A 24,492-nucleotide genomic window follows, 5' to 3' on the forward strand; every position below is an offset into this window, starting at 1 on the left:
ACCGGCGTACGAAGGCAGATTCTCCCGCCGTCTCCCTCTAGTCATCCATTGCGGTTTTACATTGCTAGGAGCTTCGCCGGCGCTATACATAGAGGATAGGTCTCGTCCGTTCGCAACGGCTTGGGCGATGGCATCCATCTCCTGTTACAGGTAGTCCAGCAGCCCCTTTGCGTCGCCCGGTTCGTCCTCGGGGTTGTTTATCAGAGTGTCCAGCGCGGTCATGAAGCGCTTTCGGTGTTCAGCGTCGTCTGTGCCGTCGCTAATAGGGCTGTTTCGCGAATTGGTGAGATTCTCTGCGAGTGGCAGCAACTTGGCATCGTTTCTGGGCTCTTGAAGAGCCATCCTGGGGATTATGTTAGCAGACGGATCTGAAGTCCTAGTATGCCGGGTTTACAAACGCTCGACTGGTTTTAGCCAGGATGGCGAGGCTGCACAGGACGAAAGCATGTTTTGGAAGCTCTATAAATGAGTGAATGAATGGCTGAATGAATGAATGATGAACATAAACTGCTAAGGACAGCCTATAAGAAGAATAAGGGAGTGTAGACTTTATATCGAATAGAAAATAAAAGTCCTGAGGCAAGAGTAAATCCATCGCTTTTTAATTTCACATTTTGGCATATTGATGCCGAGGCTCGCTGTTGACATATACAACACCCTCACTTGCCCCTTCAAGCTTCCTAACATGATATACTACTTGCACTTCGGCACGGGCACCGTAAGTCGCCCAAGATCCTCGTTCATAGTGAGCGAGCTATTGGAGTAGAGGGCACATCACGCCATCACATATATTTGATGCCGCAAAACGCGCCCTCGCCGTTCCATTCCCCTTTTATTAGTCGTGTATGTACTTCGTACTAAGGTAGTAACAGGCCGTTTGCAGGCCATGCGACGCTAGTATAAAAAGGGACCGGCAGGATTAAACCCCATAGAGATGGGGTGTAGTAGTCAGTCATCTGACCGCGCAATTCGGCCGGAATGACAGAGCGGCTCGCCCATTTGCCTCGGAGTCCCTTGCTGCTGCGTGCTTATTACTCAACAGAGACCCCGGATCGAACCTTGCGTTCGGCTTCTACCTACGAAGTAGTAGTGGAGGGCCGCAACACCAGAAGCCCACCCAGACAAAACATCAGCGCCAGGCCACGATCCATACCTGATGAACCCCAGGCTGACGTCCCCCAGCAGCAAGCCCGAGGCAGGAGAAGCACCAAGCGGCCTGAGGTGTCGTTGACGTCCAGAACAGAGCGGGGGAGGAGCACGGGTTCGGCTTCCGTGCTGTGGTGGCGTGGGTGGAGAGACCCAGGTCAGGCTTGAGCAGGCAGGCCGCTAGTTACCCGCGTTCGTGCCCCGGTCACAGGGCGCGCTTGGTGGTACAGCAGCGGACGGCAGTGGGTGGAGGGTCCCTGGGCAGCCACTTCAGCCCGCTTCTTCGGCTCCATTTATAAGTGTCACCATGCCGCCAAACAACAGTCAGCTGTCCCGCCCAGACCTCCATGGCCACCGTCTTTGGTCCGGCCTGTCCGTCACCTCGAAGCGCTCCTTTCGCTCCCACACCTCGTCCTTCGAGGCAGACGACGAGCGCTCCTCGACCGACGGCGACATGAGTCCGCCGAGAAGCAGCGATGGTGACGGCGACGGCGACGGCGATGACGCGCTGGGCCGGCGCCTAGCGGACGTGGACCGGTATGCCGGCCACGACGCCCGTCCCACGAGCCGCAAGGAGCTGAGGGGCTGGTACGCGTACTCTTTCGCGGCAGAGACATACGTGGTCTGCGGCATTGGTATGACTGTCTACGACACCTGGAAGATGGCTTCACACTGGCCGTGCGCGCAAGCCCGCGTGGGCGAAGGCTAACATGAGGTCCCAGGCTCCTTCATCCCCATCCTGCTCGAGTCGCTCGCCCGCGAAAACGGCGTCCTGCTCTCGGACCCCAGCAAGCCCTGCGGCTCCAGCGACAGCAAGGGCGAGGACGATGGGCAGTGTGTCGTCTACGTCCTGGGCGTTGAGATCAACACGGCGAGCTTCGCCATGTACACGTTTTCCGTGAGCGTCCTGCTGCAGGCCCTGCTCGTCGTGAGCATCAGCTGCGCTGCGGACCACGGCAACTACAGGAAGAAGCTGCTCCTTGCATTTGCTTGGATCGGTAGCTTTGCCGTCATGGCCTACATCCTCGTCAGCAAGGAGACGTACCTACTCGGCGCCATCCTCACCATCATATCAAACACCTCCTTCGGGGCGTCATTTGTGCTCCTCAACTCCTTCCTCCCGCTACTCGTCCGCCACCATCCAGAGGTTCTGGAGGCTCAGGCCAGCAGGTCCTCGGGCCGGAACGGTGTCGAGCCCGAGCTGCGACGGGTCGACAGCTCCACGGACGATCTGGAGCCATCTCTGGCCAACTCGAGATCCGGCCTCTTGCCCGACGAAGCAGCAGCTGCTGCATCAGAACGGCAGTCAAAGCGCGCCGTTACGCAATCGGACATCACGTCCAAGGAGCTCGAGTGGTCGACGCGCCTTTCCGCGACGGGTCTGGGTATCGGCTACCTCGCGGCGCTCACGGTCCAGTGCATCTCCATTGGGATCCTGCTCAGCATGAAGAACACGACCTGGTCGCAGCGCGTTGTGCTGTTCTTCATTGGATCGTGGTGGGCCGTCTTCACCATTCCCGCTGCGCTGTGGCTCCGGCCGCGCCCCGGGCCGCCGTTACTGGCCGGCGACCGCAAGAATCGACTGTCGTGGATTTCCTACTTCACTTACGCATGGAAGTCGCTATTCCGCACGATCCGACTGGCCCGGCGCCTGGCCGACATCATGCTGTTCCTCGCAGGCTGGTTCCTCCTGTCGGACGCCATCGCCACGACGTCGTCGACGGCCATCTTGTTTGCCAAGACGCAGCTTCACATGCGGCCGTGGGCGCTGGGCATGATCAATGTCATCGTCACGCTGACGGGAGTCGTTGGTGCCTTTGGCTGGTCGTGGATGTCGCGCCTGTGCGGGCTCAAGACGCACCAGACCATCCTAGTGTGCATTGGTCTCTTTGAGCTGATTCCGCTGTACGGGCTCATGGGCTACCTACCATTTGTCCAGAGATGGGGGGTCCTGGGCCTGCAGCAGCCATGGGAGATGTATCCTCTGGCGGCGATATACGGCATTGTCATGGGCGGGCTGAGCAGCTACTGCCGGTCTCTGTACGGCGAGCTGATACCGCCAGGGTCGGAAGCCGCCTTCTATGCGCTCTACGCCATCACGGACAAGGGCTCCAGTGTGTTCGGCCCAACCATTGTTGGCGCCATCATCGACAGGACCGGGAGCATCCGCCCTGCCTTTTGGTTCCTGGGCGCCTTGGTTGGGTTGCCGGCTCCGCTCATATGGTTCATCAACGTGGAGCGCGGTCGCCGGCAAGGCCACAAGCTTGCGGAAACGATTGAAGGGTTTTCGCCGTTGGTGGATGAGGACACGCAAGACGAAGCAGAGAGGCGCGGCATGATGGCTGACTATGACGAGGATGGCTAGAGGTCTACCATCGTCCTCAGGGCCATGGGGCCAGTGTCGGTTCTTGATTGAGCATAGCGATGGCGTTTGGTGGTGTTTTTGTTGTTCAGAGCGAGGTCTACTGCCTAGTTCTCGTCTCGTAATACTGCGTGCGAGTTGATTTGAGTGGACAGGGGGCCAGACGCAGGGGGGGGGCCAGATTCGACCAACCGCGCCGTGATTCCGAGGAAGCCGTGTTAGTCCTGTTTGGTTTTTGCGCTTGTTGCTTGGGCGAGCATAAAGTAAAGTATTTTGTACAGTAAAACATTGTACACCCATCCACGAACGCACTCGATGTCGTTCTTTCATGCCAAAAAAAAAAGGCAATGTGCCGAGTCAAGCGGTGCAGCGCGCCCCTGGGGTTTCCAACAGCATGGCACTGTCCGAAGTATATTTGGTGATGCGACCCCGGGTGCGGCATAATGTGCTCGCCCGCCCGCTTAGTCGACCGATCCACGACGGGGCTGGAACAGTCAGCACGGAAATCAGCACTTGGCAGGGACCAACAACCAACCTCGAAGACACTCCCAATAACGTCCGCGCGGGGTGAGAGGGAGGTAGGTCTGTTGGGCGGAGGCGACAACGGCGGGGTGGAGAGGTTGGAGAGATGGGGTCCGGACCGTCCTTTCTGTTGGTACTAGTACTGTAGTACGCATGTATAGGTAGGTAGTCATGTACGAAGGACTCACAGTCGCTGCCTGGTCGGATGCGTGCCAAACGTACGAAATGAAAACACGACAATGCGTGCGCATAGACAAGACTTTGCCCATGAGGACTGGACTCTGCGATAGCGCGTTGCAGATGCCTGGTGATAGTAAGTCCGTTTCGCATAATAAAGCGGTGCTGTCCCTATTGGCAGCCAGCCTTCGAGTTGATGGACCCCCCCTGTCCGGTTGGCACGGCGTGGCGCGGTGCAAAGGCCGAGACACACCCAGACGCGCGCCTTCTCTTGCCCGTCGGGTGCTATTGCCCTGTGCGTGCGTGCGTGCGTGCGTGCTGGACACCTGGAGCGGATGGAGGCAAGCGCAACCCCCCAGCGACCCCTCCTTCAGCTCTTGCTCACCTCAGGCGCCGGCTCCTCCTCGCTGTGTCGGTCGGGCTTACCACTGGGTGGGCTGCAGGCGAACTGGCGGCTGGTGCTGGTGCTGGTGCATCCCACTGAAGCCCAATACGGTAAACGGGTTGTTGGAACGGCCACGCCTGGGTTTCTTCCATATTATTTGCCCACCCAGCCACCGCGATTCCTCACCCAACTTTTTGCCCTCCGTCGAGTCACGCACCGCACCGCGCGACCCCTTCCCCATCCCCGGCGTGCCTCGAGCCCTGCCGTCGAGCTGCGACGATCCCGATTGACGCCGCGACGCCGTCGTCCGCTCGTCACCGAGTCCGAGTCGCAGCCCCGATCCTGTCTTGTGTAACGTGTGCCCCTCGCCGTCACCCGCCGCGTCGCAGCCCGTTCCGTCGTCGCCTCCACCACCACCACCACCACCACCACCACCACCGCCGCCAACCCCAACCCCCCAACCCCCGTCGGCCCGTCCATTCCCTTCGACTGCGGAGAAGCATCGCCATCCCCAGCGGGCGCAGCAGCCGCAGTCGCAGCAGCAGCAGCAGCTAGCAGCGCACCCGACGGCTGGCCGGTGCCCTCTCTGCTGGACACGCCTGCCGCGCGCGCCAATGCCGAGGCGCCTGGCAATCTTCCTCCACTTCCTCGACCGGACGCTATCGTGATTGAGCGTCTTCGGATCGCGCTTCCTCGAGTGCCGTCACCCATCATCGTCGTCGCCGCCGCCGCCGCCGCCCCCTCCGTCGCAGCCGCCGCTCCAGCCCGCCGCGCGTCATCATGAGCTCCAAATCCAGGAAGCGGTCCCGCACCGTCACCGACGAGAATCGCGCCGACTGCCCCTTCGCCGTGACGCTGGTCACGACGCCCTCGTATGAGGACCGGGACCACGTACCCAAAAAGCGCAAGCGCGACGGCCCGGAAGACGATCGGAGCTCCAAGGAGCTGATACAAGTGTCGCCCTTTGCGCCCAAGGGCAAGTTCAAGACGCATCAGACCATGGATGTATCGTACAGCGTGGAGCCGCGCAAGCGCTGGCTCGACATGACGCGATATAACAGCTTCGTTCGTGAGTAGTCACTTTGTCACCGATTGCTGCACAGCCACCAGCTTGGCTAGCGCCGGATAGCAGCAGCTCGCTGACTCGATATCCCAGTCAACAACGTCAAGTATTACAACGAAGACTACGTCTACATCGCCAACGACACGACGATTGAGCGCCAAAAGGCGACCAGCAAGGACCCCGAGCGCCGGGGCCTGCTGCAGTCCACCGACTATTGGGTAGCCAAGATCCTCGAGGTTAGGGCCCTCGATGAGCACCACGTCTACGCACGCGTCTACTGGATGTACTCTCCTGATGAGCTGCCGTCCAATACCCTTGACGGGAAGAAGGTCGTGTCTGGCCGTCAGCCGTACCACGGCCAGAACGAGTTGATAGCGTCGAATCACAGTAGGCGGTACCCCATCACCCTGCGTCTTGCCGTCCAAAGTGCTGACGAGTGCCAGTGGACGTGATTAACGTCGTCAGCGTAGCGATGCGCGCCGCGGTGAACCAGTGGGTCGAGGCAGACGACGACCAGGTTCAAGAGTCACTCTATTGGAGACAGGCTTTTGACTGTCGCACGTCTCAGCTCTCGGTACGTCGCCCCCGCTTCAATGACCGAAGAAAAATACATGCTAACAAGAGCGTCAAAGTCCGTCGAGCTCACCTGCAAGTGTAGATCGCCCGCCAACCCGGACAAGACGCTTGTCGGGTGCACCAAGTCGGGTTGCGAGCAGTGGCTTCACTACGAGTGTCTCCTGCACGATGCTCTGACACGCGTGTACGACGAGCTCGGCACCGACAAGCCACACGAGTCCAGTGACTTGCCGGTCAAGATGGAAACCGATGACGCGCCCAATCCAGCACTACGCTCGACGACGCCGACCGGGATCAAGGGCGAGGGAACACAGTCTCCAGCTGGCATCAAGCAGGGGATAAATGGGGACGCCGCGCCACCGAAACAGCTTGACGGCATCACACCCAAGGCGACCGAATCTCCCGCTCCGGGAACTCCCATCGCCACCACAATCGAGAAGCCGTCAAGGTCGTCGTCTGTCAAGAAGGGCCGCGGGAAGAAGGCCGTCGTCGAGAGCAAGCCGTACGAGGGCCTGTTCGAGGCGAAGCTCACACTGGACGACGGGCCGACGGTGTGGCAGATCACAGACCTAAGGCAAGCCGTGACTGGGGGCGACCGCACATGGACGGAGCCCGCTCTCTGCCTGGTGTGCGGCACGAAAATCGACTGAGGTCGAGGCGGTTGACTTACCACCCCATAGCTGAAGCCCTGCATTCTCGGCTATCTGCAGCTTACACACAGACAATGGTGTTTTCCATTCCATTCCCTTTGTTCTTGGCTGTTTCCTCTGGGTCAGCTGCTGCACGTCTTCTTTTCTGGGTATATATATACGGGGGGGGGGGGTAGCGGCAGCAGGAGCAGCACCACCTCCTCAAAGCGCGATGGCGCTTGCTCCGGCAGCGGGCGTCGAAAAGGGGGGACTGAGATAGGACAGCGTTGGTGGATGGGCGGCTGTGGCGAGGCCGTCAGCGGCCGGGCAGATTGCCGGGCAACGGTGGATCTGTTGACTTTTGTCTGCTTCGAGAGTGCGAGTTTGCGTGTGCGTATGCGTGCGTGTGTTTGGCATCCGCGACGGGCGAGGCGTTTCTGCGGGGACTATAGTATGTATATACCTTTGGTATGCGGCGGGATGTAGGCGCGAAGATGGTTTGTTTCAGTCCCGGCGGGGATGGAGAGGGTGGAGGCATTGACGGCGGCGATTGCGGCGGCAAGGTAGTAGAGTTGATAAGAGCCTTCCTTGTTCTGAGTCGCTGGGAGACCACTCACTCCTCTTCATCGTGTGATGACGGTGTCTTGCACTGCCCTGCGAACTTTGGCCTGGTTGCGAGTGACTCGCTTTACAAGTCTATGGAACACATACTTATTTTACCACCTACGTATGTTGTACAAAGTACAGGGGCCTCTTTTTATGTGTAGGGAGCAAAGCGACGTGGGATAATAACCACAACAAGATGTTGAATGAGCTTTCAAGCCCCCTTTGCCTTGCCTTGTCCTTTCCGCGCCATTATCTGTACGTACTACGAAGTACTACGAAGTAGGCAGGTAATGCGAAGTAAGGTAGGACTTATGTACGTATTCGTACCGACAAAGACACACGTAGCGTTAGGTAGTACTATATAGTAAGGTAGCATTGGGGGCCAACCAGCCCTATTTGCATTTACGTTAGTACTTGCCGTACGTACGTAAGGTAGTACTTCGTAGTCCCACGGTAGGTAGTGATACTATGCGAGTCGTGGTGCCGCCATTGGTAGGCAAGTAAAAGCAACAGCGGCCCGGTCGTCGGTGAGTTTCAACGCATGGAGGTGTAGCTCTGCTCACACACCAAGGTGAGGAGGGGGAAGCCTAGGTGGGCTCACCGACACGGGCACGCACGCTGGGACGCTAGGACGCTGGGACGCTCGGCTTGGGGGTCCGTGTTTAGTGGGCAGGTGAGTGAGTCTCGGGCGTGGCACCCCGCCTTCCCGACCGACCCCGCCGCGTCAGACCAAGCTCCGCCCCGGAGCTCAAACTCCCCTCCACTCCTCCCAGCTCGCCGCGTCGCCCATCGCATCGCATCACATCGCGTTTCCACAGCCGCAGCAATCACCAATCCCCAGGACCAACGAAGACGAAGACGACGACGACGACGACGACGGCTGGCCGTCCCTCTTACCCCCGCAGGCACCGCTCAACATGGCCGCCGCCGCGGACCCCTTTGACTCCGCGCTGTACGCCCCTCCCTCCCACTCCCTCCCTTATCCCCCTTACCCATCCACCCCAATGCTCCCGCGGGGGGAGGGGCCGGGGGAGGGAACCGGCCATCGACTGATTGACTGACTGACTGACCGCTTGAAGCGACCTCCTCCGCCGGCTGAACCCCAAGCACACGGCCGACCACCTCAATGCCATCATCTCGCTCGCGCCGGACCTGACCGAGGACCTCCTCTCGTCCGTCGACCAGCCGCTCGCGGTGCGTCGCTGCCGCCAGACGGGCCGCGAGTACCTCCTCTGCGACTACAACCGCGACGGCGACTCGCACCGCAGCCCCTGGTCCAACCAGTTCGACCCCCCGCTCGACGAGGCTGGCGCCGGCGGCGTCGGTGCCGACGGCAACGAGGGGGCCGGCGAGGGGGCCATCCCCAGCGAGCGCGTCCGTCGCATGGAGATCAAGGCCAACGAGGCCTTTGACATCTACAGGGAGCTGTACTACGAGGGCGGCGTGAGCAGCGTCTACTTTTGGAACCTCGATGATGGCTTTGCCGGCGTCGTGCTGCTCAAGAAGGGTGAGTCTCTCCTCTCTCATGCAGGCGCTGCCGACGACGACGCGAGCATAGATAGGGACTGACGGGCAACATGAACAGCGGCCACACCCGGCGGGAGCAGCGAGGGTGTCTGGGACTCCATCCACGTCTTCGAGGCCATCGAACGCGGCCGCACGACTCACTATAAGCTCACCTCCACCGTGATCCTCTCCCTCTCCACCGCCGAAGGTTCCATCGGCGACATGGACCTCAGCGGCAACATGACACGCCAGGTCGAGCAGGACCTCCCCGTCGACAGCGACGAGAGCCACATTGCCAACGTCGGCCGTCTCGTCGAGGACATGGAGCTCAAGATGCGCAATCTGCTCCAGGATGTCTACTTTGGCAAGGCAAAGGACGTGGTCGGGGACCTGCGCAGCGTGGGCAGCCTGAGCGACGGAGCCAGGGACAGAGAAACCCAGAGGGAGCTTATCGGCAGCATGAGGAGATAGAAGAGGAACTGGGAGGGAATTCTTTTGGAAGCGGAATGAAGACCGAGTGCAAGCAGGTAACACAAAGCCGCACCAGATGGTCTCCTGATAGTGTCCCGATGGTGAAGCGGCTGAGCGGCCCCGGGATGTCTTGGGCCCCCGCATCCTTCCTGAACAAGCCGCTATCGATGGCGTGCTGGCCGTGGCCCAGAGATGGGCAGCGCTCTGCGACTCATGCGTCCGGCGCGGACAGCCAGTCGTTGACTCGGCGCCGTCGGAGTCTGGCGGGAATAGAAGCAAATTATCCACACCGAGACGAGAGTCCTGCCGTGTTACCTTACCCTTGGCTTATGCCGGCCCGGCTTCCGCCCGCTACTACTAACTTTAGCATGTATGTACTGGCGGCCGGCATTTCAATCCATCTTGCCGAGATGGAGGATCATGACGCCACGGCGCCGTTTGGGTTCGGGTCATGGCCAGTCACGGCCTTCGCTGGGACCATTTAGGCAATAATTGAGCCGCAACGAAAGCCGCGCGCGCGCGAAGTGACTGCGTTTGACAATTATGCCAAGAGCACGTAGGCGCGTAATAAGGTAGGGCCTTCTCAAGGCCTCGGGGCGCACCCCGCATACGACGGGATGGGGTTGCGCGCAAGCAAGTCTGCCGCGGGCGCCAACCTCAGGGCGTCTAGTCTGGAGACAGCAAGCGGGTCGACGTGTTCAGTAGTGGCACGCGCGCCACCGAGCTGACGGCGCAGCACCTCACCTACGTGGAACCGTTGAATGACACTATTCCATCCGTTGGGGGTGGCCAACGTGTGCCGAAGCAGCGTCCGGATGCCGACCGAAAAGCAAGAAGGCTGCAGCGCCAGCGTGGGTGGCGGGAATGAACTCTTCTGGACTTGTTCTTTTGTGCCCGTGGCTTGCTTGCCGCGGCGCATGTCGTGTTCTGTTGCTTGGCACGTTGCACGCACCATGTGTGTTTGCTTCCCTTGCGTCCTGCAGCGTAGAGCGTCAGTCATCCTTGACGTGCGAGGCATGACTTGCAGACTGCATGTCCACTTCGTTGCTTTTGCATGCCTACGCATGCAGATTCCGTGCATTGGTCTAGTCAGGCCCGTTCGGCAACAGTATTTGTCGTTATGGTCGACGACTAACACGGCAAAAAGGGACGCCGTTTCGCCGCGCCAGTAACGGGGCGAAGCACAGCTCCAAAGGCTTCAGCTGTGGCAATGATAAGCTGAGCTGCCACTGGTTGGTGTTCCTCACATCGGGACAGTGACGCCACTTCCAGCCCTCTGAAGTCAACACCCTCGGTTGGGCTTGGTCGATATTAGCTGCTCCCTGCTGTTAATTCCACCCATTTGGTTGGCCACTCATCCACTGCTCCGTGACGAGGCTGTGTGCAGAGACGCATGGGCCCGGTGACGGCAATATGTTTATTACCGGAGCGGTCTGATCGAGCGGTCCGCCGTGTAAGCGCCACACCATTAAGTTGTTAGACGGCGGCCAGGTGGGTAAAGGCCTGACTCAGTGCCCCGGCGCGCAAGAGGCCATCAGGATCGCAAGAGAGGTGTTAGTATCACGATTGTGGCATTTCGACACCGAGGATGCCGACAAAGTATCTAGGAATCTTGCATGCCGGATGAATGAACTGGGTTGGAGCGGTGAAGGCGGTGGCGCACCCTCGTTCGCGTGAGACCCGAGTCACCCGACAGCGATGCGGCGGTCAAACGAGCATGGCCAAGAAACGGCGCGGAGGCATCCCGGTCTTTTTGACGCACAGCCAACAAGGAAGGCTCGCCCCGGTCCTCAGTGTCTAAACCTTCCCTGAGCTGAACCACAAAAACGGCATCTGACCAACGAGGGATACCGGCGTCCCTGACTGCTCGTACTAGAAGTGTGTGTCAGAGAAAAAGAAAGTATAACGGTCTCTGTGAGTGTCGCCTTAGCGGCAATAGCTGCGTTGACGGGAGCGAGTAGGCGTGTCCTTGTGGCACATACATACAAAGCACACTCGGGCGAGAGGAATCTGGTGCACGGCACAGCGTTGTCTCCACGAAGCTCGCGACGGTATTGGGCGCAATGTGTGGCCAAAGAAGGAACTCTGGAATCTCTGGGCGATCAGTGTGGAGACTGGTCGACAATCCACTTGTCTCGAGAGGCGATGGTCTTACATGGTGCATATGCATGACAACGAAGAGCATGGAGCCCCTGAAACGGTCGAGAGCCCGCTCCTCAGGCGCCGTCACCGTGCCTGGGCTGGGGTTGCCGTCATGGCAGAAGCTCAGTCGCAAACGGGAGAGCTAGTGAAAGCAATAACGGTGGAAGCCTTCTAGAACGGCGGAGCCATGGGTCCTTTCGAGCCCCGCGGTCAGGGCCACTTGCCTGCCCCGGTCCTTGAAGCAATCACACACTTTGCTCCCAGCGTCCCTCGTCGTCGGCGAGCCATCATCATGCTCTTGCCGGCGGGCCCTGTCGATCGACGCCCTGTCCACGCGCTGCTAGAGAAGATGGTCAACCTGAGATGGGTTGGTGGGTTCTGCGGCCCACTACCAAGCAAGGCGGTCTGTCCGTCGTGGCCTTCCAGCAGCTGGCAGCGTCCACCACTTTGCCGGGCTGGTACGTACAATGTACGAAGTCGTAGTGGCCCCCTGGCTCCTCAAAGACACGCGATACGCTCCGCGATGCCAGTCTCGGCGCGGTTCGTCCCACCCAGCGCTGCAGTACATGCTGGTCCCACTCCGTCGTCACCAGCGGGCAGAGCCAAGAGATGGCGCGAGTCTTGCCAGAACGGTTATTAGCAGGGTGGGAGACCTTCCCAGAGCCCCAGCGCCGACACTACTACCAGGTCCGGTTGCGGGCGTCGGCTCGGGTCGCTACAGAGCGGGGAGGCAAGCGTCGGGACGTGCTGTTGGCGCTGGACACCCCTGTGAGGGTCAGTACGTAGCGGGCGCCTCCGGCTTTGGAGGATCATGGCGAGCCGCTGGCTCGGCGTCCTCGGGATCCATACCTACCGGCCACAGCACGGACGGAGCATTGAAGGCCTCGAACGGTGCGAAGGAAGGGGAGAGGCGACCTGGGCCGCTTCTCAGGTCCCGAGCCGGGTGTCGTGTCGGTCGGTCGGTCGGTTTTCCTCGACGACGCATCAGTCCAAAGCCCCTTCACTTGCGACCTTTTGGAGATCTATGGCTTCGTGGCTGATGACACGGCATGCATGATCCAACGCTGGGGCGACCAAGGCAGGATCGGGACGCCCCCAAAGCTGATCACTCGGGGTCATTAGCCAGAGACACAGAGGTCGCGTTGAGGTGGGGCGTCACAGGGGCATGGGGACAGGGGTGATGATGGGGCCTGAGCCAGGGGCCTCGGTTTGAGGGAGGCGGAAATTTCGAGCACGGCAGCGGCGGTGTCGTTGTCTGTCGTTGGCAATGTGGTGCATCAACTACCTCAGTTAACTGCGCGGCAGCCGTGGACGGGGAGGGACGCGAGGAAGCAAAGAGTTGAAGCCCCGTGTCGTGACAATCGTCAGGGCGGGCTTGCGGGGCGTCTGGTAGTGATTTGGCGCTGGATGCCGACAAATTGCTGGTCAACAACGAGGACCACACCTGGCAGGGGCACGGCCAGCTCAGGATACCACTTTCGTCGGCGAAGCTGGAGGAGCGGGCGGGTATAGTGGCCTAGCAAGTTGGGCCGGGTGTCAGAGTCACTCATCAAACGCGCGTCGAGGACCGCGCACCGGGGGCACAGCCAGGCCAGCCGGGCCGGCTGCCTTGGGCATGTCAAGAATGACAAGTGAGCGAGGGGGAGAGGGCGACAGAGTGCAGTGCAGCGCGCAGACGTGTTCCTACGGAGGCGCAAAGTAAGTTATGTCGTTGGGCCCCCCAAGGCGAACAAGACAAGACGTACGGCGACCCGGAGACCCTGGCGAGGCGACGAGGGTCGTCGCCGTGGTGGAACCGGGCTCGCCCACCAGCGCCGGCGGGAGCAGGCGGGAGCACCACCACACCACATCCACCTCGTCCGCCACCACCACCACCCACAGCGACTGCATATTAAAGACGGGACCGGGCCCCTCCAACCCGGCATCCCTGGCGCCTCTTTGTCTGCTTGGGCTCTCGTACCTCACTGCCCATTGCGTTCCTGAAAGGTACCTAAGGTACCTCCCTTACCTACTGCACTGCGCAGTGCGTACCTCATGTACTGTACAGCATCTTGCCCAGGAAGCATCGTACGTCCCAAGTACTTTGTACCTCTAGTACCTGCATAGTACAGTTCCATAGGCAGGTACGAACGGGGCACAGAGCACGCTACTGTTGGCTTCCCAAGAGTCCATTGCCTACCTAAGGTACCTAGCATTATACCTACGGTCCGGGCGCCGCCTGCCTTTCCTTCACCCATCCCTCTGTCCGCTGTCGGTTGTCTGCTGTCCGCTGTCCGCCGCCCGCCCTTTGGCACGTCGCCCCTCGCTGCACCTCACCTTCCTTATTACTCGGACCGTTCCATCGCTGTTCGGCACCGGCTGCGACTGCGTGTGTCCTAGGTTGCTTGCCTTGCAAGGCTCTTCGCCCGCTCTTGCCTTCGTCGCGCCGTCCGAGGACCTTCTTATTTGCCGCGGGGCTCTCTCGCTCGCGCCTTCTTCCTTGGCCCCTTACTTCCTTTCCTTCTTGCCTTCCTTCTTTTATCCCCATTCCGCCTTCTGCTCCCTTTCTCCCGTTGCGCAAGCTACGTACTGCGTCATTTGCATCCACCACTCCTCCATTGCGCCTTCTCTTTGCGCCTGCGACTTCCTGCGTCGCGATTCGAGCTGTGGAGGAAGGTGCGTTGTGGTGGACCTAGCAGCATCGGCTCGGCCTTCGCCAACCTTCTTGCCTTCGCGTCCCTCCCGAGCCAACCCCTTCCGCCTCGACACCCGAGCTGTCGTCGAGTCGTTGCGCCCCGACGCCCACCTTCGCCGCCCAACTGGTGCTGCACTGACGGAGCTGCGCAGCATCGACCGTCTTTTCTCAACCCAGACGCTTGGTCGCACCCGTGAATGCTCGATCGGCTGTCGTGAAATCGCACTTTGCGCACCTGCCGGTACCCCTCGGGGCCGCAACCCGACCAAACGGAGCCTGCCCCTCGCCGGCTGCCTCACCGCGGTCCCGTAATCAACAACAGCACGGGAACCATTCGCTAAGCAACCCCGCGCAAGCACACGAGTGTTTCGCAATGGCCGACGAGAAGCCCTCGGTCCTCATCATCGGTGGCCTGGGCTACATCGGCCGCTTTCTAGCCCTCCACATCCATCGGAACCAGCTTGCTTCTGACGTGCGCCTCGTGGACAAGGTGCTTCCCCAGCTTGCGTGGCTCGCCCCGGAATTCTCCGACGCATGTTCGCAAGACAAGTTTATGCAAGCCGACGCTAGCAGAACAGGTAAGTCGGGTTGTGTGTTTTGAGCCCTCACGGAATACATGGCTGATGGAGGTCTGTTTCCCTCCCGTGTAGAGGGCTTGGCTAGGATTTTCGACCGTTCGGACGGAAAGCAATGGGACTATGTCTTCAATTGCGGCGGCGAGACGCGATACTCTCAAGAAGATGAGGTGTACAAGTTGAGGTCGTTGAACCTGTCCCTAGCTGTCGGCAATGAGGCGGCCAAGAGGAAAGTCAAGGTATTTGTGGAGCTGAGCACCGGCATGGTATACAAGTCGGACTCGTCTCCCAGCAAAGAAAAGGACAAGCTCAAGCCTTGGAACAAGATTGCAGTGTTCAAGCTGCAGGCGGAGGAGGAACTGGCAAAGATCGCGGGGTAGGTCCGCTGAGCATGGTACCACATCGGGTCTGAGCTGACACGCTGCCACTGCTTACAGACTTAACCTCGTCATCGTACGCCTCCCTCATGTCTACGGCCCATACGCCTCACAGTGGGTCGCAACGGCACTGTGCATGGCGCGCGTCTACCAGCACCTCGAAGGCGAGATGAAGTGGCTGTGGACCAAGGACCTGCGTACCAACACGGTGCACATCGACGACGCCACCCGTGCCCTCTGGGAGATCGCCGCGTGGCACGCTGCTGGCCAGGCGAAATGGGATGCCGCCGAGATGGGGCCGGTACCGACCTTCAATGTCGTGGACAAGAGCGAGGCCAACCAGGGGACCATGGCAGACATCATTGGTGCCATATTCCAGATTGAGACGGGCTTCCAGGGCCAGCTGATTAGCACGTTTGCGCGCATGAACCTGGACAGCGTTGTGGACGACGTCAACGACGAAATCCTAGGCCCATGGGCCGAGCTACTTCACGACGCGGGCATCACCAGGCCGGGCCCGCTGACGCCGTTTATGGAGAAGGAGCTGCTGAAAGATACCGACCTGAGCATGGATGGCAGTAGGCTCGAGACTCTGCTGGGCTTCAAGTACGAGAAGCCGAAAATCACCAAAGAGCTGGTGGTGGAGGTGATTGAGAGCTACAAAAGGATGAAGTGGTGGCCATGAGGGGACAGAAGGCAAGCGAGGTAAAAGCACTCACTGACTTTGGGGATAAAACGGACGGTCTGCCGGCCCGACTCTTCGAGGTCGATGCGCCCCGTGGGAACGAGGCATGGCCCCTGCCACATTGACCACGGGAAGGGCAGCCCAAGGCGTAATTACACGGCGAGACCTGGCTATGCGATGCCGATACTAGTGTTGTCGGCGGGCCAGATGTCTCTCGTGGTAGATGACGGCGCTGAACAACGGGTAGAGTCTAGCAGTGTATGAGTAGAGGATATGATAGCCCGAGGAGTCCGTGTGAACGTGACTGAGGGAGAAGGGCATTATGCAACGAAAGATTGAACGGTCCTTCCCTTGCTGATGGGCCAGTCGACAGACATAGTGTGATGTGACACGAGGACGACGCAGGACGGTGGCGGTGCTGCCGTGGATGGCAGATACTAGAAGTAGCTTGGCATGACGGCAACGGCACATGTTGTCCCGAGGCAGAGCAAGGACTGCCGCCCGAGGGACCTTGCATATTACTCAGAGGTAGGACAGCTTGGCAGATGAGGCGCAATGGAGGTGCAGAGGGATCGATCCTGTCATCTCTGCGTTGCAGACACGAGTGCAAGTTGCGAAGCACGGCGGGATGGCAGCTGTCGTGCGACGCGGGCAGCATCTCGCATGATTTCTTGATGGAGCATGTGCAGAGCCTTGCGCGCGTCAGTCTCGCCGGCCGGGAGCCGGGATAGGAAGTAGGCGCGGCTCGCCCTGAGACAGAGCGGGCAGAGAGACGTTTCGTCTGTCTTGGGACTGTCTGGGGATCTAGGTAAGTAGTTACTATTTTAAGAATGGAGGGTGGGTTCCGCACACGTACAACCCACACGAAGGAATGTAGGAAAATGTGCTTCGTAGTACGGTATACTTGTGTAGCACAGCGTGTTGGCGGTCGGCTTGGATGCCTAGGTACTAACCTAAGGTATTATCTAGGTACCGACAGGGACTCGGAATGTACGTAGTAGGTACTACCTTAGGTAAGGTAGGTACTAAGGTCTCTCTATTCAGCGAGGTGCAGACGCAGGAGCGCATGTACTGTATGTAGAGCGAGCGAGCGACTTACAAATCACGGGTTGTGGCCTGCATGCATGCGGTTGTGCGAGTAATAATAGATAAGGTAAATAGCAAGCGAGTGAGTGGGTGTGAGTACTGGCAGGCAGGTAGGCAGGCAGGCAAGCGGGCGGGCTGATGTGAAGACTCCCTCGGCAGATTCCTGTGTCCTGACCGCATGGTAGTGAGTGGCACCAGCAGTAGGTACTTTAGGTAGCACGTAGTTCAGGCTGGGCGGCGGCGCCAGGGGGAGAGAAATAAAGACGAGGTTCCCTGCGGGCCACATGGTCTTGTTTTCCGTGAACACTTTTATCCGCACAGGACGGGGAACATAGGTGGACGTAGGTGGTGGTGGTGGTCGGCTGGATGGCTGGCTGCAGGAGGACGGGAGCCGTTCCCCGGGCGTCCGGCGGCTGCGGCTGCGGCTGCGGCCCGGCTGATGTCGAGTTTTGGCATGTGCAGCGCGTGCAGCTCCGAGCAGGAACAGGAACAAGGGACAGTAACGGCGGCGGCGGCGGGCAGCGGCAAGGCTTACGTAGCAGCAGGACGTGTAGAAGCAAAAAGAGGATCAATGGATGGGTATGATGGGGTACGTACGTATGCTGTACAGTATGGGGAGTGAGGAGGGGGGCCGAGGGACCGGGGCCCCGCGGCGGCGGACGGAGGAGGTCCACGAAAAGAGCCATTGCTCCGGAATGACGGGGAGGGAGGAGGTTGCTGGTGGTTTTTTTTTTTGGGCGGCGGCGCTTCGTGGTGGATGGACGTTGGCGGCCGGCGTACCGTACGAGGTACTCACTAAGCGGCGGTGGTTGTGCCGGCCGGGGCTGACCTCGGTGTGGCGGACCGTCTTCCGATTGACAGGTGGTAACATGCTCGGCAAAGAAGAGTCTTGCTGCGCTGGAGGGCACACGGATAGTTCAATCCGCCTATGCTAGTAGGTAAGTAATTCAGGTACCGAATTGAAACGAAGTACCATGTCAGCTAGCATACTGCTAAGACGTATAGAGTTGATGGTTCTGCCGGATGGATGAATGGATGGACTCTCAACTCGGACACTCGACCGGGCAACTCACCCCGCAATGCCCCCCCCCAGGCGCTGGCGTCGTCGAGACCCTCCGTGTATACGTACTACCACAGTACAGTAAGACCCTGCTACCTAGGTACGATTGCCTACTAAGGCGGGAACTCTTCTCACCTTGCGCCCCGCCCGACCGACTCCAAAAAGAGGTCCCCTGGCCGAACGAACGCACGCGAACCCAACAGGCCAAGGGTGGTGGGTGGCAGTGGTAGGTACGTACATGTAGTACCAGCCCGCGCTTTGTCGACGTCGTCCACCACGGGGGCGGGGTGCGCTTTTCCCCCACGCGCTACGCCCAGGAGGGGCGCTCACCGTGCGCCGTCGACCTCGGCCGGACCAGTGTCGGGCGACCCATTCGTCGTGGCTTCTTTGGCCCTCGCAGCTTGTTTCCCCCGAGGGCTCGTAGAGAGGGTGGTGTGTGTACGTGAGAGCGAGAGGAAGAGTCAAAAAGCCCAGGGCTCGGTCAGGATACAGCGCAAGTAAAGTGTGGTGAGCTACCTAATCAAGGTACCGTACTTGGGCAGGCATTCAAAAGGTTCCCCCTCCTCGCCTCCCCTCATCTCCGCATTCTTATTCCTCCAAGACGCACCAATGTACTGTACATACGAGGGAGTGACAACGGGAACACGTTAATTTTTCCGTTAGTGCGTAGTGGCACAAGGCTGTGAATGTCCAGGATGCCTCTATTGGATCGCATGGCTGGCTGGCCGGCTGGCTGGCTTCCATGTGAAAGTGTCCCGCCGCCCGGCCCCGCCTCCACCTCCGCCGCCCGCCCCTCGTCTGGTCGTCGTCGTCGTCGCGCCAGGCACATGCACATGCTCGACGAGGCATGCAGGCGGGCAGGCAGGCTCACACACGCGCGCGCACACGCCGTCGTCGCCCTCGGGGGGGGTCGTCATCCATTGATAAACCCGCGAGGCGTCGCACGCACACCGTCTTCCAGCCCCCCTCCGAAGCGCTCTTCTCTCTCTCCGACTCACTCACTCACCTTTTTGCGCAACGCAATTAGTTCCTCTTGAGTGTCTTCCCTTCTGTACGAAGTTAGGCCTGGTGTCTTGACGAACAAGAACACGTGCGACACAACACACACACACTTTCTCTCCTCCGCTCCTCAAACCGCACGCACGCACGCACGCGACTCTGCAACAATGGCTGCTCCCGCGGAAAAGACCACCAAGAACCTCAGTGGCCAATGGGTCCTGGTACGTTTGTGCTTTTGTCATGGCGATGTGCTGATGGCGCCTCCCCTCTCGCGCGCTCCTTGTGCGCGCGCCCTCGCTAGCTTCCCCTCCCCCTTCCTCAATGCAACTCGCGCTCGCCTGCCCCCTTGAGGCGAAAGGGCAGCAGCATCTCGCTCTCTCTCTCTCTCCAAAAAAAAAAAAATAAAAAAAAATTGTCCGAGTCCACCTACGTGCTGACACCATGCTCGTCGCCGCCTCCCGCAGAACAAGGAGCTCTCCGACTCGGCCGAGCCGGGCCTCGTGATCCAAGGGATCGGCTTCCTCGTGCGCAAGGGCATCGGGATGGCCACCATCACCATCGACGTCAACCAGTACGAGGCGCCCCCCAAGGCGCCCTCGACGGCCGACGGCACCTTCACGCACATCGACATCGAGCAGTCGGCCTCGGGCCTGAGCTCCACCAAGGAGGCCCGCTGCCTCGACGACCTGCAGCGCGAGCACTCCGACTGGCTCTTCGGCAACGTCAAGGGCCAGACCGCCTGGGTCTCGGTCGCCGACATCGACGACGAGTACCTTGGCAAGGGCTGGCTGTCCGAGGGAGGCGACGGCAAGAACCTCATCCGCAGCCACGTCGTCAGCCAGGACAGCGGCTGGACCGCTACCCAGGTCTGGGGCTTCCAGGACATCAACGGCGAGCGGAGGTACTGCCGCAAAATTGTCATTGCCAAGGATGACCAGCGTGCCGAGTTTCGCTTCGTCTACGACTACCAGAGCTAGATGGATGGCAACGAACGGCCGACGACGTCAAGACTCGGCTCCCCTGGGCCCCTGTTGTGGCTGATGAAGCGCGCGGGGTTCGGATGGGTGAGTTGGGGCAAGTCCGTTCCTGCAGTTGATGCGGGATCGTGTGTGTGTGTGGAGAAGAAAGCTACGTATAGGGAGCATGCGCTGCGGTGCCCACTTGATAGCGACATGGTGCGCGCGCGCACCCGGACGGGCTTGCACGGACGAGATGAATGATAGATGTAGAACAATCGCCGAATGTATTTTGTAATACTCCTTCCCCCTAGCCTCATGGGCGATGTGCTGTGCCATGATATGGGGCAACGTTGGCGTGAAGCAGGAATTTGCCTCGGCAAAACCAAGTACATCACGCGCCCCCATGCGTCGCCAAATCGTTCCCAGCGCTTTTCCTCCGCCCAGCAAAGCTTGTCCCTGCTTCTTGGCTGGTTGGTCTGTAGTTGTCCCTGAGCTTCCGTGGGACAAGATAGACGTCTCATTCCCACCATAGCGGAGCGGGGATCATCCTGCCAACAAATGTGCGTGCAGGCTGCGTGCATGCACCTGCGCCCAGCCGTCACCCGCAGCCGCTGCGGGGCGGCTTCGGACACGCACATGTCCAGCTAGCTTCGGCGCTCATATGTCCCCAATCATGACCCAATCTGCATCATATTCTCTCTCGTCGATCCGCCTCTTTGCCGAGCCGCCGCCGCCGCTGCTGCTGCTGCTGCTACTGTGCTAGGCACTAGCCAGGTACCCAGGGGTGAGAGCCCTCGGTTTCAAGCAGGCCGGCGCTTGACAAACTCGTCGAGGTCCTGCACGGTGGCAACGCCGAGGACGAAGCGCCTGTTCTCGTCGGTGATGACGGCGAACTCCTGCTTCCAGTCGCCGCCGGACACGCCGCCGCGGAAGAAGTCCTCGAGGGCCTCGAGGGGCGTGTCCATGGTGATGACGCGGTAGGCGCGGCCGCGGCGCTGGAAGCGCGTCATGGCGGCGCTGAGGGGGTCGTCGGGCCGCACGCGCCCGGCGTCGAGGAGGGCCTGCAGGTGCGGGATGGAGATGTAGCCGAGGAGGGCGCGCGTGTGGGAGTCGACGACGGTGAGGTGCGTGTAGTCGCGCTCAAAGGCGGAGAGAAGGGCGAGCGAGATGGCGTCGGAAGGGTTGAGCGACAGGGCGGCGGGCGGGTCGAGGTCCTCGACGGTGGCCTGTTTTCCCGACGCCCAATACATGTAAGCAGAGGTGCTGGGCACATCAAGTGTCCTGCTTGGACGAAGCGACGAGGAATGTTTCTGCTACATATCTCGGACGAGGGGTAATAACTGGAGGCGAGGGAAAGAGGGAGGGAGGGGAGGAGAGTCGACGTACCCCGCGATAGCGTGACGACCATTGCGAGACAAAGGCCTGGTTAGGCGCCGCGGCTGGCGGCGGCGTGGAGTGCTTGAGCGTTGCCGAAGCCATGATTGTGCCGAGGTAGATGACGCCGGAGAGGGAGGAGAGGGAGAGGGAGCAAGAATTCGCTGCGCACCGTGAGAGCGTTTGCGGTGGAGAGCTGTGGTGTGGTGTGGTGGTGAATACGTAGGTGGCAGGGAAGACGCTTGGGCGGCCGCCCAGGGACTCGGCAGAAAAAGAAGACTTTGGGCGAGCCATGCGTCGCGCGGCCTGGGTGGGTGAGCCAGGCTTGCCGGGTCAGGGATTTCTGCACTCCGGGGGGGTGGGGGGGGGGGGGGGCGGCGGCTGGCTCGTTAGTAGCACTCCCATTGGCCATAGCTGTGCTTGTGTGTAAAGCTCCCCTCCCTCCACCAAAAGTCATTCTCGCCATCTTGCCAGCTCCAACAGCAAAGCAGACCACGCCAATGACACCCATCAGATCCCTGAACCTACGAGGTGTGCTGATATCATATCTCATCACGACATGCTCTCTTCCTAACACTTACGCGATTCAGCTATTGACATGAAGAAAGAGCCTGAGCTATGCAGTGCTCGCCGATATGCCCGCTTGCCGCTTTGAGCCGTTTTGTCCAGACAGTCCACCAGTCCATCGCCATGGCCTGCTCGACATCAACGAATACTCAACTTTTTTGATTACAAAAAAACGCTATCAGAAGATGGATCAAGCAGTTGCTCTACTCGGCTGAGCCGCAACGCGACAACATGAAGATCACACATCTGACTTTGCAGGAAGCGTGAAGCCTCGGCCCTCGAATATCTTGGCCACAGCATCAAGGCACATGCGCTGCAAGAGCCGTCCAATGGTTATTCATATCGAGCGCAATGATGGGTTTCTCGACCACAACCGTGCTACATCCAGTAGAGCCTAGCGCTCTCCCATATGACGGCTACAGGTCCCCCCTGAATCCAACTTGACTTACAAGTCGCTGAAACCAAACGGCACCCGTGCGTCACTCTACGAAGTATTCTATGCCCTGACTACAACCCGGCCTTTCTATCTACACCAGTACATTACCAGTCCACATTGTCAAGTTATTCCCAGCTCACGTCTAAGCGTACGCAGCGAGCTGCCTGCGCCGCGATCCACACCGCATAATCACCGCCGGGATGAAGCCCAGGACAAGACACAGCCCACTCAGCGTGGCGAACCCCGCCCCGTACCCGAGACGCTCAATGACCAAGACCGTCGCCAGAGGCAGAAACGCACCGGCCAGGCACCACGTCACGATGACGCCCGTCATGGCGGACGCCGAGTAGACGCTGTAAGCGTCCACGACGTACGCCATCAGGGGCAAAAAGGCCAGCATGAGCGCCATGCGGATCCAGACCACGGACACGTACAGGAGCCAGAGGGGCAGCGCGTACTCGGCGCACCAGCCGTAGAGCGCAATGCCCGGCGGGAGAGTCAAGGCCCCGACGACGGCCATCGGCAGCCGGTATTCGGGGAGGCCGACCCCGGCATTCTTGGCCTTGAGCCTCTCATAGATTCTGTCGAGGGACAGGCTGCAGATGGCGATGCCGATGAGAGATCCTATGCCTGCGATTCAAAGTCGGTCAGTCCGTTCAAAGTGTATAACGGAACAGTTCGGCAGAAGGGCAAGGAGTCTCTGACCGTTGGCGAGAAATGATGAGCCTATGGCCGTCGGCGACAGTCCGTATATCTCATCCAGGATGGTCGGCAGCGTCACGGACACGACGTAAAGTACGAGTAGATGACGGAACCGAAGACGGCTAACGACGCCAGCACGCCCAAACCGAACAGCACGGCAAATGGCCACATGACAGACGAGATGCGAAACTGAGGCGCCGGGCGCTCCATCTTGCTGATGCTCCTTTCGTCAGCACACGATGGTATATCCTGCAACAGCGTTTTGTTGCGGCTTGTCCACCGCCGCCGCCGCCGTAGGATGGCGGGCGCGTACGTCTCGCGGAAGAAGGCGAGCGCCAGCACCTCGCACAGCGTCGCCAGCGCAAGGCTCGCCCACAGCTTAACACGCCAGCCGTCGCCACCGCCGAACATCGTCGTCGTCGTCTCGGCCGCGACGCCGCCAAATGCCGGGCCGAGAGTACCACCCAGCAGCGTTGCGAACACGAAGACGCTGAGGGCGCGGCCGCGCTGCTCGGGCGGGAACACGTCCCCGACGATGGGCGGGTACAGCACGTTGGACGAGACGGTGGCGCCGGTGAGCGTGCGCGCAGCGACGAGCGAGCTGGTTGTGCGCGGGAGCGCGGCCAGCAGCGTGGCGAGGACGAAGAGGGCGTTGGTCCCGTGCAGGAGGGGGGCGCGGCCGAGCGCCTCGGAGAGCGGCGCGATGAGCAGCGGCCCAGCCGCTTCGCCGAGCTCCCATATCGTCACGAGGAGGACGCCCGCCGACTTGGACGACGTGAGATGGTCGTAGTCGTGGTCGCGGCCGTCGAGGTCTTGGACGATGCGGCTGGCTACGGGCACAATGGAGATGCAGGTGAATGTCCTGGAGGTTTATCACGATGCCCCGAGGTCAGCAACGACGACGACGTTTGATGAGACGCGCGCGACCGCCAGCCGGGTGCTCACACTGTAAAGGGCATGAGCGCTAGGACAGCCACCATGGCCCATTTATATGCCTCCGGCCACTGCGTAGGATCGTCTGGGTCGCCGTCCGGGTCGAAGGCGGCAGCATATGCATCAGGCTGCGGGAGGCCATCGACACTCTCTCGCCGTTCGATTCGCAGCGGGGTCGTCTCGAGAGCCATGGCTAGGAGCTTTACTGGGTGAGCAGGCAGGTTCGTTTATCGACTCTATGGCAATTCCTGCTGCTGATGAGTGGGCGAGTGGAGGACAAGAGTGCAAGACGGGAGACGAGACCAGACGAGGGGGCCGGAGATGCAACGCTCCTGTGAGTGGTGAATCACGACAACTCGTCCGCCCCAAGTCAACCGCAGCTCTCTTCTGACATGACGAGCGGCCGCCTACGTTCATCGGTCGTGAAGTGCTGGCCGAGCACTAGTATCAAGTTGCAAAAGGCTCTGGGCCCTCAAGGAA

The 24,492-nt window shown here is 60.2% G+C and overlaps 8 protein-coding genes across 9 annotated transcripts; 5 read left to right on the top strand and 3 right to left on the bottom strand.

Moving 5' to 3' along the window:
• Positions 1-5: 5 nt before the first annotated feature.
• On the bottom strand, positions 6-781 carry JDV02_001662 (uncharacterized protein). The gene is made up of 2 exons (XM_047982608.1): positions 399-781; positions 6-343 (listed from the first exon to the last, which is right to left on the bottom strand). Exons 1-2 carry the CDS (start codon positions 593-595, stop codon positions 145-147), a joined length of 396 nt encoding a protein of 131 aa, XP_047838574.1. The 5' UTR covers positions 596-781; the 3' UTR covers positions 6-144.
• Positions 782-1,041: 260 nt separating this feature from the next.
• On the top strand, positions 1,042-3,873 carry ATG22 (Autophagy protein 22). Of its 2 annotated transcripts, XM_047982609.1 has the most exons (2): positions 1,042-1,781; positions 1,869-3,873. In XM_047982609.1, exons 1-2 carry the CDS (start codon positions 1,454-1,456, stop codon positions 3,509-3,511), a joined length of 1,971 nt encoding a protein of 656 aa, XP_047838575.1. In that variant the 5' UTR covers positions 1,042-1,453; the 3' UTR covers positions 3,512-3,873. The 2 variants fall into 2 exon arrangements, with proteins under 2 accessions (XP_047838575.1, XP_047838576.1); XM_047982610.1 differs by having other exon boundaries at positions 1,042-3,873.
• An 823-nt stretch (positions 3,874-4,696) lies between these two features.
• Positions 4,697-7,476, top strand: JDV02_001664 (uncharacterized protein). The gene is made up of 4 exons (XM_047982611.1): positions 4,697-5,661; positions 5,749-6,042; positions 6,099-6,229; positions 6,288-7,476. The coding sequence occupies exons 1-4, from the start codon at positions 5,373-5,375 to the stop codon at positions 6,879-6,881; spliced, it is 1,308 nt and encodes a 435-aa protein (XP_047838577.1). The 5' UTR covers positions 4,697-5,372; the 3' UTR covers positions 6,882-7,476.
• Positions 7,477-8,173: 697 nt separating this feature from the next.
• Positions 8,174-9,765, top strand: CAP2 (F-actin-capping protein subunit beta). Its single transcript, XM_047982612.1, has 3 exons — positions 8,174-8,418; positions 8,546-8,973; positions 9,052-9,765. Exons 1-3 carry the CDS (start codon positions 8,384-8,386, stop codon positions 9,441-9,443), a joined length of 855 nt encoding a protein of 284 aa, XP_047838578.1. The 5' UTR covers positions 8,174-8,383; the 3' UTR covers positions 9,444-9,765.
• Positions 9,766-13,558: 3,793 nt separating this feature from the next.
• JDV02_001666 (uncharacterized protein) lies at positions 13,559-16,349 on the top strand. Its single transcript, XM_047982613.1, has 3 exons — positions 13,559-14,837; positions 14,910-15,210; positions 15,272-16,349. Exons 1-3 carry the CDS (start codon positions 14,633-14,635, stop codon positions 15,894-15,896), a joined length of 1,131 nt encoding a protein of 376 aa, XP_047838579.1. The 5' UTR covers positions 13,559-14,632; the 3' UTR covers positions 15,897-16,349.
• Positions 16,350-18,979: 2,630 nt separating this feature from the next.
• Positions 18,980-20,300, top strand: JDV02_001667 (uncharacterized protein). Its single transcript, XM_047982614.1, has 2 exons — positions 18,980-19,262; positions 19,506-20,300. Exons 1-2 carry the CDS (start codon positions 19,209-19,211, stop codon positions 20,016-20,018), a joined length of 567 nt encoding a protein of 188 aa, XP_047838580.1. The 5' UTR covers positions 18,980-19,208; the 3' UTR covers positions 20,019-20,300.
• Positions 20,259-21,614, bottom strand: JDV02_001668 (uncharacterized protein). The gene is made up of 2 exons (XM_047982615.1): positions 21,387-21,614; positions 20,259-21,226 (listed from the first exon to the last, which is right to left on the bottom strand). Exons 1-2 carry the CDS (start codon positions 21,477-21,479, stop codon positions 20,801-20,803), a joined length of 519 nt encoding a protein of 172 aa, XP_047838581.1. The 5' UTR covers positions 21,480-21,614; the 3' UTR covers positions 20,259-20,800.
• Positions 21,615-22,519: 905 nt separating this feature from the next.
• Positions 22,520-24,203, bottom strand: JDV02_001669 (uncharacterized protein; the record flags this gene model as incomplete). The annotated part of the gene is made up of 4 exons (XM_047982616.1): positions 22,520-23,007; positions 23,163-23,293; positions 23,393-23,941; positions 24,025-24,203. The coding sequence occupies 4 exons, from the start codon at positions 24,201-24,203 to the stop codon at positions 22,520-22,522; spliced, it is 1,347 nt and encodes a 448-aa protein (XP_047838582.1).
• Between the last annotated feature and the right edge of the window lie 289 nt (positions 24,204-24,492).

This window comes from Purpureocillium takamizusanense, chromosome 1 (assembly GCF_022605165.1).
Source record: "Purpureocillium takamizusanense chromosome 1, complete sequence".
Classification (NCBI taxonomy): domain Eukaryota; kingdom Fungi; phylum Ascomycota; class Sordariomycetes; order Hypocreales; family Ophiocordycipitaceae; genus Purpureocillium; species Purpureocillium takamizusanense.